At 43.9% G+C, this 20,464-nt stretch overlaps 1 protein-coding gene across 1 annotated transcript in view; it reads left to right on the forward strand.

Moving 5' to 3' along the window:
• The window catches only part of LOC126470686 (forkhead box protein P1), a 724,940-nt gene that overhangs the window by 516,046 nt on the left and 188,430 nt on the right, over positions 1-20,464 (forward strand). Inside the window, exon 4 of the mRNA XM_050098687.1 lies at positions 10,272-10,817. Coding sequence (XP_049954644.1) covers positions 10,272-10,817 — 546 coding nt within the window. The remainder of the gene's footprint in view (positions 1-10,271; positions 10,818-20,464) is intronic.

Here is a 20,464-nt window from a genome sequence, read left to right on the forward strand (position 1 = left end):
GAGTAAATAAAAAAATATCAAACTCCCGCGGTTGCAGCTCTACGTTAAATGATCACTGTATCATAGCAATTACGCTTCTCCTGTTAGTTTCTCAGCCACGAGCGAGACAAAGAAATAAAAATATGCCGTTGTGTGCTCGACGAAGAGCGAATCTTCTCACACGGTCATCACATACGCGAATCCTCTTCGAGAGAGTGAGTATTTTTAGTATTCGATAGTTAGTTCAGTGACTCATTTTAGTCGCTTCTGCTGTAGAATTCCAGCAATTTGTATACACACGTATTACTTCTTACTGGCAAGGAAAATGATAGAAAGGACACAAAAAAATGTGAACAAACTGCCAGGAACGTGCAGTTAAAGCTGCTAAAATTAGGTGCTGAGAAAACTATTATATACTAAAACATTTCGTTGTCACATACGCCGCTTCTCCATGTGCATTTGCGTGAACAGTGCCTGCGATGGAATCTCCGTTCTTGGCCGAGCTCGCAGCAGCGTATTTTTATTTCTCTCTGTCGCTCATGGTTGAGAAACAAGCCGGAGTGGCGTAATTGCTATGAAAATCTTGGGGCTGACCCGCCATATTGAGGGTTTACCTGCTATTGTGCAGCCCCCTTACTCCGCTGCTAAGAGCTCCATTGTCGCAGCCTAATACGGAAATGATAGCCACTTTCTGCAGGTCGCCTTCCTGCAATATGCTGCTTATTGACTGCAGAGCTCTGTATCGCCAGCGCAAAATGAGTTCGTTTGTGATTCTGGTGTACCGAAAAATACCCTGCTAGCAATGCGACCCGTGTCTATTCCTGAGAATAGCTGCGAACGTGTATCGCGTCTCTAGTTGTGACGAATGTACAGTGGTATACAGGCTTGTTACCTACATTATTCAGTCGTGGTAATTAACTTTGTGCCGAAAATTTAACCTACAGAGAAGTGCCAAAATAGTTCCAATGTTAAAGTAATAGAACTGCCTTATTTTCATTACAGCACGAAATCATAATGTTCTCGGAACGTTCAGGTGTACATTCCTATTAACTGAGATTTCTTGGAAGTAAAGTAAATGGGGTATAAAAGGCTGAAGAACGAACCAAAATTAGGAAGCAACAGCCATTGTATATTATTCATAATCGCAATTATGGATGGATATATCAATAATATTGATTCTCTCGAGTATTTAAAGTAAAGTCACAGCAACAACATATTTTCATTAGCTTGTAAATGATCACTGTATTGTTCGTTAGAGCACAGCTGACAACAAAATTTTCTTCGAGCTGAATGTTCGGTTTACAGTGGAAGAAATAAAACTGAACTGAATAGTGCCTGGTTTGCACTTACTGCTAGATTTAGTTAATTTTTTTCCCTCCTCGAGAAATTTCATTCACGAGAATAAAACGAACGTGAGCGGTTTCTATAAACTACTAATGTATCAGTCACGCTTGACGTAGAGAAAACACACTTACTATGTAGATATACTAAGTGTAAAGTTTACAGTGCCCCGTTTCAGGTCGCTTCTTTATGTTACTATACTGTGTACGGCAGCGAGCCCTGCTGCAGATACATGGCACTGTGTGTGTGTTTCCTGCAACATTTCGGCACACTCCGATCAGACAGTGTTACAGTACCGTTTGTGCAAATCGAGTTAGTTGTCTCCTCAACTCTGTCGGGCCATCCTGATTTGAAACCATGTAAACATCTCATACGAATGCCAGATGGTTTCCCGAAGAGGACCATTGCTGATTTTGTCCAACTGAGCTAGAACTTCTTCTCTGTTATCTCTCGTAGTAAACGGTACAACAAAATACATAAACTCCTTCACTTACATCTGATTTCTTTAATCAATGTCCACAGGGCAGAAAACACATGTTCAGTGATGACTGCGAGAAATATGACGACAGCATAAACTACTAAGGGAAAACGGAATTAGTCCCGTCTTACAGTATTCCATTCATCTTGGCACCGTGGATGCTAAGAAGGCATACGTCATCCAATTTCAGTGCAACCAGTTTGATATATGAGCAGTATAGGCCACAGGCATTCTGGAACACTTTGTTTACATCACATGTTCTGGCCCACTTTGTTTACATTTATGATGAACCCAAAGCTCCTATGACGTCATCATAATCACATGACAAATCACTCTCCCTTTCACCCTCTCCTCCCCTCCCTCTCCTCTCCAACAAATGACAGCACGGAGTTGAAATGAGGCAGTCAGATTTTAGTTTCAGTAAATAAATAAAATAAATTTTTAAAAAATCCAAGTAGCCCAGCTGTGCTTTGAATACATCCCACACACACACACACACACACACACACTCACACACTTTGTACGCCATTCAGAAGAATTAGTACAACATGTTTCTGAACGTTGCCATACAGCGTAGAGCAGCTACTTACAACTAGGGGTCCCACCAAAGGCACCTTTGTTATAATACGCAACGCAACACAACATGGCTGGAACCTCGTTTCAACAGAAACCTAAGTGTCCAAAGTGGGACGAGTTGCTCGTCTAGTCACCCAGGGCGTTTGTCATCAGAGCTCGAAAGATTTAGACGGACACTGAAATAATGAAAACATATCTGATTGTGGATTCGTACGTGGAATTTACTTCCTTCATTGGGGTAAAAGTTGACACTTGAATTATTAGTGAGCTGTATTTTATTACAATTTTACATCCAATCGGGGTAGCCGTGCGGTCTGTGGCGCCTTGCCACGGTTCGTGCGGCACCCCTAGCAGGCGGTTCGAGTCCTCCCTTGGGTATGGGTGTGTGTGTTGTCCTTAGCATAAGTTAGTTTCACTTAAATTAAGTAGTGTGTAAGCCTACGGACCGATGGCCTTGGCAGTTTGGTCCCATAGAACTTACCACAAATTTCCAAATTTTACATTCAGTCGCGTTAACAAAAGTCCCTTAATTACTGAAATACATTTTGTTTGGTGCTGCATACGTGTCCTGCAATTACTGATTATTTGAAAGTATTTAACTTAAAGACATATGTGTACTCTCAGAAATGGAGAAAGATTTCACCTTGACAGGTGTGAAGTGGAAAACACACGTGATCGAAACAAGGACAGGGATTTGTATGACATTATTCCAAGAGTCTTCTCTGAAAATTACTTTGAGCATTTGGAGAACCAAATCAAGAGGGGCACGTCTTTGATCTGCCGGTAACTAACAAAGTCGAATTTCTCGATTCAATTAACGTAGAGGAGGAAATTACTGACCTTAAAGGTACATCAGATAAATGAAAACATGTATTATAAGTAATAATAAGAACTATAGAAATATATTTCTACTTAACAAGTGCGACAACATCAAACATTTACTGTGTGTGGAAATACACTATGTGATCAAAAGTATCCAGACACCCCCCAAAAACATACGTTTTTCATATTATGTGCATTGTGCTGCCACCTACTACCAGGTACTCCATATCAGCGACTTTAGTAGTCACTAGACATCGTGAGAGAGCAGACTGGGGCGCTCCATGGGTCTCACGGACTTCGAACGTGGTCAAGTGATTGGGTGTCACTTGCGTCGTACGTCTGTACGCGAGATTTACACACTCCTAAACATCCCTAGGTCCACTGTTTCAGAGGTGATAGTGAAGTGGAAACGTGAAGGGACATGTACAGCACAAAAGCGGTACAGGCCGACCTCGTCTGTTGACTGACGGAGACCGAGGACCACTGAAGAGGGTTGTAATGTGTACTAGGCAGACATCTATCCAGACCATCACACAGGAATTCCAAACTGCATTAGGATCCACTGCAAGTACTATGACAATTAGGCGCGCGGTGAGAAAACTTGGATTTCATGGTCGAGCAGCTGCTCATAAGCCACACATCACGCCAGTAAATGCCAAACGACGCCTCGCTTGGTGTGAGGAGTGTAAACATTGGACGATTGAACAGTGGAAAAACGTTGTTTGAAGTGATGAATCACGGTACATAATGTGGCGATCCAATGGCAGGGTGTGGGTATGGCGAATGCCCGATGAACGTCAACTGCCAGCGTCTGTAGTGCCAACAGCAAAATGCGTAGCCGCGCGGTTTGAGGCATCATGTCATGGACTGCGCGGCCCCTCCCGCCGGAGGTTCGAGTCCTCCCTCGGGCATGGGTGCGTGTGTGTGTGTGTTGTTATTATCACAAGTTAGTTTAAGTAGTGTGTAAGTCTAGGGACCGGTGACCTAAGCAGTTTGGTCCCTTAAGAATTCATTCTGATTTGAACATACTTTTTTTTGTTTTTTAATTCGGAGGCGGTGTGTTATGGTGTGGTCGTGATTTTCAAGGAGGGGGCTTGCACCCCTTTTTGTTTTGCGTGGCACTTACACAGCACAGGCCTAACACTGATGTTTTAAGGACTTATTGCTTCCCACTGTTGAAGAGCAATTCGGGGATGGCGATCGCATCTTTCAAGACGATCAAGCACCTGATCATAATGCACGGCCTGTGTAGGAGTGTTTACGTGATAATAACATCCCTGTAATGGACTGGCCTGCACAGAATTGTGATCTGAATCCTATAGAACACCTTTGGGATGTTTTGGAACGCCGACTTCGTACCAGGCCTCACCGACTGACATCGATACCTGTCCTCAGTGCAGCACTCCGTGAAGAATTGGCTGCCATTCCCCAAGAAACCTTCGAGCACCTGATTGAACGTATGCCTGCGAGAGTGGAAATTGCCATCAAGGCTAAGTGTGGGCCAACACCATATTGAATTCCATCATTGCCGATGGAGGGCGCTACAAACTTGTAAGTCATTTTCAGCCATTTGTCCGGATACTTTTGACCACATAGTGTACATAGATTTTCAGTTAATAATTTCAGAGTATTGTGCCCAGCGAGATTTCGAAGGATGGGAAGACCTACCGTGGTTCAATAGCCATGTTAAAGTTACTGTGAAAACGAAGAGAACTTTATTGCAGATTCACACCAAGAACGGAAACTGATCGAAGCCTAACCGAGCGTATAAAGAGCCAGTGTTCAATTAATTTGAAAGTAAAATTTCGCCTACTGATTTGACGAAGAATTATGAGACGTATTGGTTTTCCGTAAAATCGGTAAATAGATCGAAGACACCTATTAATCGCTCAGATATCATACTCAATCCGAAATGGAAAGTAAGAGACAGAAGGACGAACTTGTTTCACTGAGTAAACTCATACGACGATTCCACTTTCCTTTATATGCACGAATGTCGAAATGTCACATATCGATATACGTAAGCCCATTGAGAATAATCTATTAAAATCGCTCAACAGAGGAAAGGTAACTGGAGCTGATGGCATACCTTCACGAGTCTATATAGGTTATGCGACAGAACTGGCTGCCCTTCTACACTGAAGAGCCAAAGAAGCTGGTACACCAGCCTAATATCGTGTAGGGCCCCTGTGAGCACGCAATAGTGCCGCAACACGACGTGGCATGGACTCGACTAATGTCTGAAGTAGTGCTGGAGGGAACTGACACCATGAATCCTGCAGGGTTCGTCATAAATCCGTAAGAGTACGAGGGGGCGAAGCTCCCTTCTGAACAGCACGTTGCAAAGCATCCCAGATATGCTCAATAATGTTCATGTCTGGGGATCTTGAGGCCAGCGGAAGTGTTTAAACTCAGAATAGCGTTCCTGGAGCCACTCTGTAGCAATTCTGGACGTGTGGGGTGTCGCATTGTCCTGCTTGTCGTATCTAGATGTATCAGAGGTCCTATATCACTCCAACTGCACAGGTCCCACACGATTACAGAGCCTCCACCAGCTTCAACAGTCCCCGGCTGACATGCAGGGTCCATGGATTCGTGAGGTTGTCTCCGTACCCGTATACGTCCATCCGCTCGATACAATCTCAAACGAGACTCGTCCGACCAGGCAACATGTTTCCAGTCAAAAGTCCAATGTCGGTGTTGACGGGCCCAGGAGAAGCATAAAGCTTTGTTGATGATGATGATGTTTGGTTTGTGAGGCGCTCAACTTGGCGGTCACCAGCGCCCGTACAAAGTCCTAATTTTTTTCACAGTCCAATTTAGCCACTGTCACGATTGATGATGATGATGATGAAATGATGAAAACAACATAAACACCAAGTCCACTGACAGTGAAAGTAAAGCTTTGTGTCTCGCAGTCCAAAAGCCCATATCGATCATGTTTCGTTGAATCGTTCTCACGCTGACACTTGTTGATGGCCCAGCATTGAAATCTGCAGCAATTTGCGGAAGGGTTGCACTTCTTTCACATTGAACGATTCTTTTCAGTCGTCATTGGTCCCGTTATTGCTGGATCTTTTTCCGGCCGCAGCGATGTCGGAGATTCGATGTTTTACCGGGTTCCTGTTATTCACGATACGCTCGTGAAATGGTCTTACGGGAAAATCCCCACTTCATCGCTACCTCGGAGATGCTGTGTCCCATCGTTCGTGCGCCGACTATAACACCACGTTCAAACTCACTCACATCTTGATAACTTGCAACTGTAACAGCAGTAAATGATCTAAAAATTGCTCCAGCACTTTTTGTCTGTTACCGATCGCAGCGCTGTATTCAGCCTGATTACATATTTCCGTATTTGAATATGCATACCTATACTATTTTCTTTGGCGCTTCGGTGTATTAGCAGTTTATCATAGGTTTCGGAATAGCGAAAGTTACCAAGTGATCGGAAGAAGGCCCATATCATTTCCGTTTCCAAGGAGGGTAATCGGAGAGAGATATAAAATTATATTCTTACGTCACTGACGTTAATCTTTTATAAAATTATGGAACATATTCAATGCTCGCGCATTATTACCGTTCTGGAGACCAAAAATCTCATCTGTAGGAATCACGACTGATTCCACAAACGCCAGTATTGCTAAACCTTACTGGATCTGTTCGTCCGTGACATCCAGAAGGCAGCATAAACAGGGCCCCTATGATACTGTAATTTTTACTTCTGGAATGGATTCGATACATATCCACTTCGTTGATGAGTGAATATTTCAGTAATTTTGTGATTGTATTGGAGACTGTCTTATAGATAGGACTCAACACATCGCTCATCCTTTTACAATAATGTTTTCTTCTATCTGCAGAATAAATACAATAGAATAATAAATAAAACTACTCTGTGTGTAAAGTAAAGTGAAAGTGTTCTCAAATCATAAGGACGGTTGGTGCTTTAGCAGGCATGGTTCTATTGGAGGAGGTACCTCTCTGCCTTCCTCTGGCCTGTGAGTTGACTAACGCAGTCAGTTGTAAGGCAATCTACCGTTTAACGTGGATTCAGAACCTCGGTGAAACTTTGCATTTTTGAAATGCTCAAATAATTGCCAGAAGGGAATGAAATGATACGTTAAAAAATCCTAGAATTTGGTGGGGATCAAATCCTGGACGTTTGTATCTATAGTGTAGCACTTATCCACAATTTAATAGCCAAACCAATTTTATTTACTCCATAACAGTTCAACTAATACAACGACAAAAAAATCATTTTGTTTTCAATATCATCAACGTCCGTAGCTTTCAACGAACATTGCATTGTTAAGTATTCGCAATGACATACACTGCATACATTGCCTGACAAAAAAAAGTGAAGTAGCCAGAAGACATCGTCGGTTGTCAATATAACTTCGCATACTACAAGCACGTACCATCAGTGGGTATATAAACGATTAGTTTTTCAATCCCCTACGATTGGCAGAACGGCCACCAGTGTTCGTTTTAGTGCTGTTACCAGGCCTGGTCTGGTATTTAAGGGTCGTGAACAGTGTCAGATGTTGAGTGATTACTGTGAAAGACACTGATTTGCTGTGTATTTGTATGAGACGTCATTATCAGCACATGACAGAGTTTAAAATGGATGGGTCTCCATTTGGCCGGCTGGCCAAATCGGGCACGGTGCAGATTTGTTGGGCGTTCGGATGTGGCACTAGCCTGGTGTTCGACTGCATGGGAACGTGAGTGCAGGCACATTTGCCCTCAAGATTCCAGTCTTTTATGTCCAATCACCACATGGGAGAATCGCCATATTGTGCAACGTAGAATACTGTAACCCCTTCACAGAATACATCTGAGAACAAGCATTGCACTCCATGCAACGTTCTGTGTCATCCCACACCTTTGGTTGTAGTCTAGCAGCAGCCAGACTATGGATTTACCGTCCTGTGCTTAGGGTTCTTGAACACCACAACCTAAATAGCTGCATTTGGAGTGGTGCGATGGCTGGGAAGCATGGACAGCTGATGAATGGTGTCGTACCATGTTTAGCGATGAATCACGGTTCAGCACAACCTGGGGTGACTAATGTCAGCGAGTATGGCGGCGACCTGGGCGGAAGTCACACTCTCTAGTTGTTCTGGAGAAGAATATCGGTGTTCCTCCAGGCGTCATGATATGGGGAGCCATCACGTGTGACTTCAAGTCATGGTTGGTAGTGATTAAGGGAATTCTGACGGCACGACAGTACCTCACGCACATCCTGCGTCCCTGTGGGCTACCTCTTATGCTACATTATCATGGTGTCATTTTTCAGTGGTCCAATGCACATCCACATTTGACATGTGTCTCTATGAACTATCTGTGTGATGTCGGGGTACTCCCATGGCCAGCAAGATCCTCAGATCTGTGTCTCTTAGAAAATGCACGGGACTAGTTTGGGTACCAACTCCATCCCAGTGCCAGTAGCCCAGATGTCAATGACCAGTTACAAGAGTTGTTGACCAGCTTACTTCAGCAGAGGGTACAATGGCTTTATGACACCCTTCTCAACTGAATCACTGCTTACATCCAGATCAGAGGCAGTGACACATCATACTGGTAAGTGGGCTCATACTGCCTAGTCACAAATTTCACTCGATTTTGTAATTACTGAAATAACATTGGACACTCTCTCAGTGTGTGAAGTTTCATTTCGCTTCCTCCTTTTCTCTCGGGTGCTTCACTTTTTTCCGGCAGTGAAAGGATACAGACTTTCATCTTTGATAAATATTTTTTGTATATATAAAATATAAATTGTGTTGATGTCGACGTGACTAGAAATTAATAACACATACTGGCACACTCACTCAACTCTTATGTGTGGACCTGTAGAGTTCACTCAAGAAAACTCTGTGCAGAAGAAAAATATGAACACATGAATAATGGAATTACAAAAATTTTAAAAAATGTGTTAAAACAGTGAAGTGCATTATCATTTAGAATATAAAGCTGCAGTAGTTGCTGCTGATAAATCAGTATCTCTTTTCCTCTATCTCAATACAATAAATTCGACAGGTTTGTTGGTATAGTAACTTTGAGAGTGCACTTCACATCATCGAAGGTACTTCCCAGTTTCTTTCCTGACTTCTATATCAGAGAAGAAGTATAGTCACTACATAGAGCTCATTTCAATAAATGGGGCTGACTTGCTGGTCAATCTTTCAACATTCTCTCTGGACTGAGAAACTTTCCAGACAGATTACTTATAAGATTGTAGTCTGTGGCACTTCTGACACATGCCGTAAAAGTGTATTAACTTGAATAATATTCCATTAAAGCCATAAGATACCAGACAAAATGGTTCAAATGGCTCTGAGCACTATGCGACTTAATTTCTGAGGTCATCAGTCACCTAGAACTTAGAACTACTTATACCTAACTAACCTAAGGACATCACACATATCCATGCCCGAGGCAGGATTCGAACCTGCGACCGTTGCAGTCGTGCGGTTCCGGACTGTAGCGCCTAGGACCGCTCGGCCACTCCGGCCGGCGATACCAGACATGTAGAAAGGATGTTGACTGAACATAATTCGAGAAATAGTGTTCACAATGTCACATTTTTTTCTCGGCTGGTGTCTTAATGCTCGTCCCATCTTCCAGTTACTGATTTCCATATTTTCTTTTCCTTTCACTGCTTATCGTACCAGTATACTTAATTTTAAGCATCTTTCTGTGACACCAATAATCTTTACTTCCAGTGTTTACATCTATATAATGCTGTGCTCTTGAAATATACTGTATAGAATTTCTTTCTCAAATTAAGGTTTATTTCTGATACTAGTAGACATCTTTGACAAGAAATGATGTCTTTGCGAGTGCTAGGTAGCTCCTAATGTCTTCGTCACTTCATCCGTCGTGCGGTATTTTGCTCTTGATGTAGCAGAATTACTTCACTTGGTCCAAACCTTTTTATTAGAGATAAAAAATTCAAAAAATAGATAAAAGGTTTCAAAATTTAGAAGCCAATATTGTAAATTAAAATCTGGTAGTAACAACGAGAGCAGCAACCTCAGCGAGTTGAGGGTATGTTCCAAACATTTTGCAGGCGTCATCGTCGGTGAAAGTGTTGAAGCAACAACAACAGCAACAACAACAACAACAGCCCGCACAGCCGCAACCACCACAGCCGCAGCAGCAGCCGCCGCAGTCGCAGCCTCAGCCGCAGCCGCAGCTGGGCCCACACGCGGCGCAGCCGGCGCGGGAGCGCGTGGAGGGCGAGGCGCCAGCCAATGGGAAGGGCTCCGCGGCGAGCGGCAGCGCCAGCGGCAGCCCCAGCCCCTGCGGCGCGCAGCCGCAGCCGCAGCCGCCGGCGCAGCAGCAGCAGCCGCAGCGGCAGTCACCTCAGCCCCAGGCGGCCTCGCAGCCGCAGGCGGCGCAGGCGCTGCCGCCGCACCAGCCGCAACAGCCGGCTGTCATGCTGTCTCCCGCCTCGGGGCTGCACCAAATGCAGCAGCTGCTGCAGCAGCAGATCCTCAGCCCGGCACAGCTGCAGTCCTTCATGACGCAGCACTCCCTCTTCCTGCAACAACAGCAGCAGCCGCCTCAACCGCCTGTGCCGCCACCTCCACCGCCACCCCACCATCACCAGCCGGTAATTCGCAGCCACGTTTCACTCCTTCTGTCGAGACCTCGTATAAGGGTCAAGACGTCCCACAAATAAAATGAAAACTTCGATTTGTGGGTGGGTCGAATCTGCCTGTACTCTATGTCGGCTTTGACTTGCAACGCAATGACGTTGTGGTGTGTGACGTCGTATTTATGTGGACAGAGAAGGAAAACTGTGTTAATAATACTTAGTTCACCCCTATATTATTTTTTACTATAATGTTAGTGGTGGCAGACTGCTCTGTAGCATAGCCCAAGGTCTCAATTAGATTGACACATAACAGTTTGGTTCTCAGTTGGTGAAGCCGACAAAAGTTTCACAACAAACTACACTACTGAAAAAAAATGCAACGCCCCCAAGGACAAGATCATTTTACATCATTGCAGGAGTATATGATAACAAATTCAGACCAAGTGAAACATGCATCGCAGCAAAGGATGACAAAATAGTAACATCAATACACACTGTACAACCTCCATTGGCAACTCAGGCATGTATCCTCATATGCAAACGATCATAAAGACGCCAAATGGCAACCTGCAATACACTGTCCCAAGTATCCTGTGCCTTTTCCTGCAATTTGGCAACGGTTCTTGCAGGCCCTGGAGAATGAGCAAGTTCCCACTTCATCATGTCCCATACATGATCAGTTGGTGATAGATCTGTTGATCTTGTTGATCAGGGTGGTTGTGGTGCAACACAAAGAGTACATTGATGCAGCAGCTGTATGTGAACATACACTGTCCTGCCGAAAAACATCACCTTCCTGTCGAAGAAATGGCAGTAGCAGGGCACTGCTTACTTTACCGTGCAGAAACACCAAATGTGACTACGAGTTATAACTGATTGCCCACCACGTCGTGAAGCCTGGGATGGGACCTGTGTGTCGTAGGAGAATGAAGCTCACCACGTCTATGCCATTCCCATTAAACCCTCACTCACATGTGGATAGAACCTACTCTCATCACTGAAGACAACAGAGCGTTTTCCCACTCTCCAGTCAACTCTTTCGTGAGTAGCCGTGCTTGGTGGTGTCGTGATTTCCGTGGTAGCGTGGACAGAGGCACATGTGATCTTTACCCTGTCGCAAGTAGGCAGACCCCAGTGGTCCGTGGTGACACAACAGGTGCAACATGTGCCCAGATTTCGTCCCTGGATGATGTCCGATGGTTGCTGGTCGCATGATGCATCGATCTTTAAGTGCATCCAGAACCAGGTCTAACGAGGGGAGGCCGCCAATTGTGAAATTCAGATTCAATTCATACTGCGCATGATAAAAGCTCATGGCCAGAGGTGTAATGTGGCAAAGCACCAAGATGCACTTCTCAGCCGTTGTCGAGAAAATCGACAGTTAAAATAAACCGTTGCTGTGAAATACTCTCAACGATTAACAATTATCGACAGCGTCGTGGCGCAGCGGTAAGCGCTCGGGTTCGTAATCCGAAGGTCGCCGGATCGAATCTCGCGCCATGCAATTTTTTTTTTTTTAGTATTTGTTTTTTGTTATTCAAATGTGTCTATACACACACACACACACACATATATATATATATATATATATATATATATATATATATATATATATATATATATATAATTCCCGGCAATCAGTTGCAACAATTATGCATATAATAAGGTGTTGAAGGTCGTTTGTCGTGGAAAAACTGGCGACTTCGAACATCATTATGTTTTCCGCAAACAAAGTTGTATTTCACGAATGTTATTAATTGTCTTCATAATGTTAACCACGTATAGTTAACGGAAGACGTAGAAACGATATTCCGAAACGAATACGTATAGCGTAAGTCAAGCGTTCGAATTAGAAGAGAGACCCCACGAACACAAATTTGCTGTGGCAGGTATGAAATATAAGCTCCGTTACTCGCTCGTTACACTTGAAGGACAGATGTTGAATGGGCCGAAACGAGCCGCCGCATAAAAGCGTAGTTGCCTGCTAACTTCGAAAGAAGGTAGATGCGGTCCCTAGCGCAACTTATAACATCGTCGAAAATCAGTGCGGACGTGAGAGCTTTGGTACACCCTGTTAAACAAACGGAAAAATGGAGGCGGTACAATTGGAGAGCGATCCGCCTTCACCAAAATGCATAAGCAATTCATTAATAGTTTTTATATATATATATATATATATATATATATATATATATATATATATATATATATATTTGAATTACAAAAAACTAATAATAAAAAAAATGTTGCATTGCGCGAGATTCGAACCGGCGACCTGCCGATTACAAACCCGAGCGCTTACCGCTGCGCCACGACGCTGTATGAAATTATTAACCGTAGAGAGCATTTCACCGCAACGGTTTCTTTTAACTGTCGATTTTCTCGACAACGGCTGAGAAGTGCATCTTGGTGCTTTGCCACATTACACCTCTGGCCATGAGCTTTTATTATGCGCAGTATGAATCGAATCTGAATTTCACAATTGGCGGCCTCCCCTTGTAAAGGTTTAGGAATACTCCACAGATCATTGATGAAAGCAGTTTCACCACCAATACGTTTTACCCAATATATGAAACGATCTGTCGATACGCCTATCCAGCTTCACGCAGGCCCACGATACAACACTGTTCAAACTGCAAAAGGAGTTCAACAGGAGTATGTACTTGTCGGTGGTGCGTGGTCGTACCCTAGAGTCAGTGTTGCAAACATTATCCACCTCAAAACTCAGCACAATTACTGCCTGCAGGGTAAAAACAAAAGATGGAGAGACAGGCGTCCTGGGCGCCATCTGGTTGCTCATGACTATGACAAATAAATCACTAACGCTACAACCCCACAGTATACACATACTATACCCTGGTGCCACTGTACACAATTCTTGATGGTGTTGCATTTTTTTTTTTCCTGCTGTGTATTTTATGAAACGAAGGTTGTGGTGAAAGGCTGATCTGTAGCACAGCCAGAGGTTTAGGTTAGATTGTAAGGTGGCCCTTTGTTTGGGGGCTGATGATACCAACAACTGTAAATATATAATCTTAGTCGTGGTGAACATACATTCTGAAGGGTGATTTATGTACACCATTTTGATGACATCACATGTCAAAGCAGTCGTTTAGTGTTGGCAGGTTCAATATTTCCCCGCTGGGGTTCCAATGGAGGAGCTTTGCCTCCAGCTCTTAAATTACAAAACTCCCAGCCAAAACCTCAGACCGCACTTCCAGATTCGATAGTTCTGAAACGGGTTGTTACTGAATGTGGAAACTTGAAATTAGAAATTCGAACTTTAGAAATCTAAATTCCAAATAACGGCAACACTGTTGTCAACGTTACACCCCAGGCGGTAGTTGAACGTCAGCATCACCAGAGCAGCCCCAGCCCACAACAACGGACTTCTGGAGCTAAGAAATTGCTTCAGGTATGTCCACCATGGGACAGCTTAGTAAAATTTCCTGGTAACATTTGAAAAAGAAAAGAGTATCTCAATGTAGACACTGCAAACACTCCAAAATGGCTTTCAGGTGACGGCTAGAGATCCGAACAGTGCTTAAACGCAATATTTCATGTGCCGTCAGTTATCCAGAGTGTGTGAGGCAGTCTGAATCTATAGGTCATTCCACTGCCTGAAGAGTAACCGCAACGAAACTTGAGAGAACTGAGATTTGAAAATACACGTTAAGACAAAAACAAGACCCACCACGAAGAAATTATCAGAATGGGACGGAAATCGGTAGATGTGACGTACATGTACAGACAAACAAATGACTACAGTTTCAGAAAAACTGAATGATTCATTCAAGAGGAAGTGCTTCATTAATTGAGCAAGTCAATAACGCGTGGGTCTACATTTGGTCCTTATGCAAGTAGTTATTCGGCTTGACGTTGATTGACTGACTTTCTGGATGTGCTCCTGTGGGATATCGTGCTAAATCCTGTCCAATTGGCGCATTAGATCGTCAAAACCCTGAGCTGGTTGGAGGGCCCTGTCCCTAATGCTACAGATGTTTGCAATTGGGGACAGATCCGGCGACCTTGCTGGCCAGGCTAGGGTTGACAAACACGAAGACAACAGGTAGAAACTCTCGCCTGTGCGGGCAGGCACTATATTGCTGAAATGAAATGTAAGACCACGACGGCTTGTCATGAGGGGCAACAAAACGGGTCATAGAATATCGTCGACGTACTGCCGTGCTGCAAGGATGCCGCAGATGACAGCCAAAGGGGCTCTGCTATGAAAAGAAATGTCAGGCCATAGGGTGGGCGGCAGCCAGGTTGGTATCCCACCACTGCCTTGGACGTCTCCAGACACGTCTTCGGTCTGTAATTTCATTGACTGGAGTAGAATTGTCTTTAGTGATGAGTCTCGCTTTGAGGTGAGCCTCGATGGCCAATGTAGACGCTTCTGGAGACGCCCCGGACAACAGTGAGAGACTAGCCCGACTGTCACCCGCCATACGGCCCGACAACGAGGACTTATGATGTGGGGTGCCATTACTTTACATGACAGGACTGTTTTGCTTGTCATCCACGGCACCCTTGCAGCACAGCGGTACGTCAGCGGTATTCTACGCCCCATTTTGTTACCCTTCATGGCAAGCCACCCTCGGCTTACATTTCAACAAGACAATGTTTGCTGTTTGCTTTCGTGCTCACCAATCCTTACCTTGATCAGCAAGTTCGCAGGATCTGTGAATGTGAATAATGCAGGAAACACAAATATGAAAGAAGTGTTACTTCATCATTCTCTGCTTCAGTAGTACTACAAAAAAGTGAGAGATAGGTAACTTTGAGAAAATCTTTGATGACAAATATAAAATGGCTTACATCACACTCTACACTGAAAGAAATCCAAAAGTTTGTTTTCGAAATGATTGCCCTTTGAGACGTCTCAGTTAATTCTCCGGTCTCAAGTTTCGTTGCTTAATGCACTTTCTTATGGAAAATTGTGTTTCAAAGTCTTTACAACAACCGTCTAGGTGTGCTAGACCGCGTCATGGGGAACAACTTTTGTCAGAGGCAGAGCTAAGGCATCCTTTAGTATTCACCAGCACTGGGACGACGAAATGTCACCGAACTGGCAAGGGTGTACTAACCAGGTGTGCGGCATACCACCTACCCCAGTATATTGACAAAGTGAATTTCAACAGCCGGCCGCGGTGGTCTAGCGGTTCAGGCGCTCAGTCCCGAACCGCGCGACTGCTACGGTCGCAGGTTCGAATCCTGCCTCGGGCATGGATGTGTGTGATGTCCTTAGGTTAGTTAGGTTTAAGTAGTTCTAAGTTCTAGGGGACTGATGACCAGAGATGTTAAGTCCCATAGTGCTCAGAGCCATTTGAACCATTTTTTTTTATTATTTTCAACAAGAAAACCTTAAAATAAGTGTATCTAAGCAGAGACGTACACTATCTGATCAAAAGTATCCGGACACCTATTACTGGACATTAATATGAGGTGTGTCCATCCTCTGCCTTTATGATTGCTTGAACTCTGCTGGGGACACTTTTGGTAAGACATCCGAATGTCCGTGGACGAGTGGCAGATCATTCTTCTTCAAGAAGCGAAACGAGAGAAGGTACTCGTGCTGGAATCTGGGGTGTCGAAGGAAGTGGACATTCTAACTTAGCCCGAAGGTGTACCATTGAGTTCAGGTAGAGATTCTTTGCACGCCGTGCATTTCAAGTCTGTTACTGTCAGCAAATCATTGCCTCACAGATACTGCTTAGGGAGATGGTGCATTGTCACGATTATGCAAACAGTCATCATCTGCGGACTGTTCCTCTACTGTACGTTGTATACAATGGTGTAAACTGCGTTCATATCCTTCCGCAATAAGAGGACCACACCCTAACCACGAAAATCAGTCCCATACGTTCTCCGGGCATTGCCAAACCCGAAGCTTTCCATCGGCTGGCATAGTGTATAGTCACTTCAAATCGCTGCCAGCCATCCACTGTGCGCTTTTCACCACCTCAAGCGTTGCTTAGCACTGACTGCAGAAATGTGTGGCTTATGAGGAGCTGCTCGACCCTTGTAACCAACTACGTTCAGTGATTGTGCAAGGTCACTAGTGATTCCTTCCGATAATTTCATGCGCTTTTTTACATCCACCCTCCGCAGTGCTCGACGGTCCCTGTTCGTCATTACATGAGGTCTGCTTGGTCTTGGCTTACCTATGTGGAAGATTTGATGTTTTACTGGATTCCTGATATTCACGATACACTCGTGAAATGGTCGTACGGGAAAATCCCCACTTTATAGCTACCTCGGAGGTGCTATCTCCCATCGCACGTACGCCAGTATAAAACCACGTTCAAACTCACTTAAATCTTGATAACCTCCCATCGTAGCAGCAGTAACCGATGTAAGAACTGCACTGGACACTTATTGTCTTATATGGGCGTTGCTGACCTCAGCGCCGTATAGTCCCTGTTTACATATCTCTGCATTTGAATACGCATGCCTATACCAGTTTCTTTGGCGCTTCAGCGTATAAAAAGGATGTTTAAAAGTCTTTGGAGCAAATTTCCATGGTGATAGATCACGTCATCGGGGACCATCTTTTTTTAGAGACAAAATCTTCACTGATGCTTCTCAGTGAAGCTAGATGTCTTTTGTATTGGGGATGCCCCTGAGGGGCGGTAGGGCGTAGCCACTCTGCTGCGTGCATAGACAATGTGTGTTGCCTATAATCCGGTCATCTACTCTGCTTGAAAGGGCTGGCCAGGCAAAATCAAAGTTCCTGATTCACTTCAAAAATATTTTTCTCCACCTACGGACACTCATTTTATCTTTTTCTTGTCGAAAATCACCAGCACACTTGCTTAAAAGGGTGTGCTAGTTTGGTGAAATCTCGTCGTCCCAGGGCCAGCGAATACTAAAGGACTCCTAGCGTTGTCGGAGTGTATCGGAGAACATTTTGCATCTAACAAAAGTTGTTCACCATGACGGGATCTATCAACCCTAGACGTCAATCGTTAGTTAAATTATTAATTTGCGATAAAACTAATTTTGTTTCGTTAATAAAGAAGGTGACAGGTTTACACAGTACTGTTGTTATTCAGAGATTATAATTGCGTAAATACTATCTCTAGCTCCGACACGACCAAACAATTGTGTAGCCTCCGACGCTGACTTCGAGTCCACCCCGCTATAAAGTCCTCATTTGTGAAGTTTGTCTTACAACTTCTCTGTGAGACACAGATATCGTCTTTCGTTGCCCCATTGACTATAACTCTTCTGCACAGCTGTTACATCTGTTTTCCTATGTCAATTTACCACTATATCGAATCTTACAGAGTTTCGACGTGGGTGAATTGTCAGTGCTACTTATCATTCACGGCTAGAGTTACAGTTGTGCTGCATCTGCAAGGTGCGACAGCACTGCGAAGCTCGCAACGCGCAAACCGGTGTGTTCAGTTCCAGTCTCAGCTCCGTACAGCCATCACGCGATTTTTGAGAGGGTCATCAGTGAAGTTGTGTTTTTGTTGTGTGGTACGCAAAGGGAACAGCAGGATTTAAAGCAACGTTATGCTATCAAGTATTCTGTTAAACTTTGGGAATCCACGAATGTGACCCTTGAAAAGTTGAAACAGGTCTATGGGGACCACTTCTTATCAAGAGAACAAATTTTTCTCTGGCACAAATAATTTTTGGAACGTCGAGAACACATCACTCAGAGAGACTTTCAGCTTCAAAAACTGACGAAAACGTCGAACGTGTGCGTGCTCTTGTGAGATCAGACCGACGTTTAACAATAAGGATGATGAGCGACCGCTTAAACACTTTCACCGAACATCAAATTTTGACCAAAGTTTTGAAGGTACGAAATGTTTGTGCCAAAGTGGTGCCGAAAAACCTCACACCTGAGCTGAAGAAACGTGTGCGTTGATCTTCTTGAGAGGATTGCCAATGACCACGAATGGTTCAGCTGTGCGATCTCAGTTGATGAATCCTATATTTTTGTGTGCGATCCTGAGACAACGAAGCAAAGTGAAGAGTGGCACATCGAGACATCTTCTCGACCGAAAAGCTCGAATGATCTCATCAATGATCAAAACAATGCTGATTTGCTTTTTTGGCGGTAGGGGTATCGTGCATAAGGAATTTCTTCCTCTGGGACAAACTGCCAACCAAGTGTTTTACAAAGATGTCGTTTAAAGGCTCAAGGGAGGGTGACTCGAGAGAGACCAGACACTGTGGATGCTGCATCGTGGCAACGGACATCAGACGGCAACTTTCAACACTGAATTGTTGACCTCAAAAGGCATTCCTGTTGTTTCACAGCGCCCCTTTAAAAGGATGTCATTATAGGACCCCGGAGAACATTCAAAAGAATGTTACCAACATGTTAAAGGCCCTGCCAGTTGAAGTCTTTCAACGCTGCTACCAAGACTGGGAACAACGCTTCAGCTGGTATATAGCTGCCGAAGGCACCTACTTTCAAGGGGACTGTATTGTTGCTTGAAAAAAAAATACTTTAGAAGATAAAAAAATCAGTCGTGTTACTTTTCTCAGACGCCTCCTAATCTCGTAACAGTTACGGTAGGTGAAGAAGAGATAAACTGGTCAGTTACGTAGAGAATTATTACCTTTTATAAGAAAACCACTGACGCGAGAGAGGATGCCGAGCTGTGTCAACAAAATCGATGCAATGGGAACTATACAAACTAATCGTTCTTCGCAGAGCCGTTATTTCCAAATCTCTCGTAAACCAAACGAATCCGAAGAACCGGCTTTAGCAAGAAATGAGCACAAAATCGCAACTGCTGCCGCATGCAGTACGTTCAGCGAACCTACTTTTACACTGTTCCCTACGGCAACAAAAGCGTAGAATCGTAATGTCTACTTCGAGCTGCGAAGCATGCCACAGGTTCTGTTATTATCTAAATGACTGCACTCGGATTTCGTTGATTCTTTGCTCACACTAAAAGTAAAGATAATTGATGAAGTCTATAAAATAGTTTTAGGCGACAACATGCTTGCAGTGTCACAGGCACTGTTCCGAATCTACCCTCATTCACATCGATATACCTGTAAATGTCTGACGCCGGATTAACAATCAAAACAAAGTGTTGTTGCCAGTAGTAACTATTTCAGAGAAGGTGAGGACAGTCCCAATAGCTTACAAAGTTATGGCGACGATTGTTGGGATTTTCTTATAAAACGGAAAAATGATCTCTCGACAATTTGACAGTGAGATATTGGACCTGTTCGAAAATAAATGGAAGGATACATAACCATATTTGGTGAAGAAGAAAGTGCTATTTCCCAGCGGCATTTGTCGCCGCGAAACTGCCCCAGTTGGTATCGCTTCCTAAATGTTCGCCTGACATGACCCACTGCGATTTCTTCTTTTTGCTAAGCATAACGAAATGACTCTCACAACAAATCTGCTCGAATGTGGTCGTCTACGAGACAGAGCTGTGTTTTACATGCGTGACAATTACTAATTCTGAAAGTGTTCAAAATATGACCAGGACATTGGGAAAATTATTTATCACAAAAGGCGACTGTATTGAAAATTAAATACGGTAATTTGGTTTTGAAAAAAAAATGACGTCTTCATTCTTAACACGGATACTTAACTCAGCTGTCCTTGTCAGTCAATTTCATGTAATGATGTAAACTGATCGAGCACCTTAAGATGAGCCCACATGGCTCGAAAT

Source organism: Schistocerca serialis, chromosome 3 (assembly GCF_023864345.2).
Source record: "Schistocerca serialis cubense isolate TAMUIC-IGC-003099 chromosome 3, iqSchSeri2.2, whole genome shotgun sequence".
Classification (NCBI taxonomy): Eukaryota; Metazoa; Arthropoda; class Insecta; order Orthoptera; family Acrididae; genus Schistocerca; species Schistocerca serialis.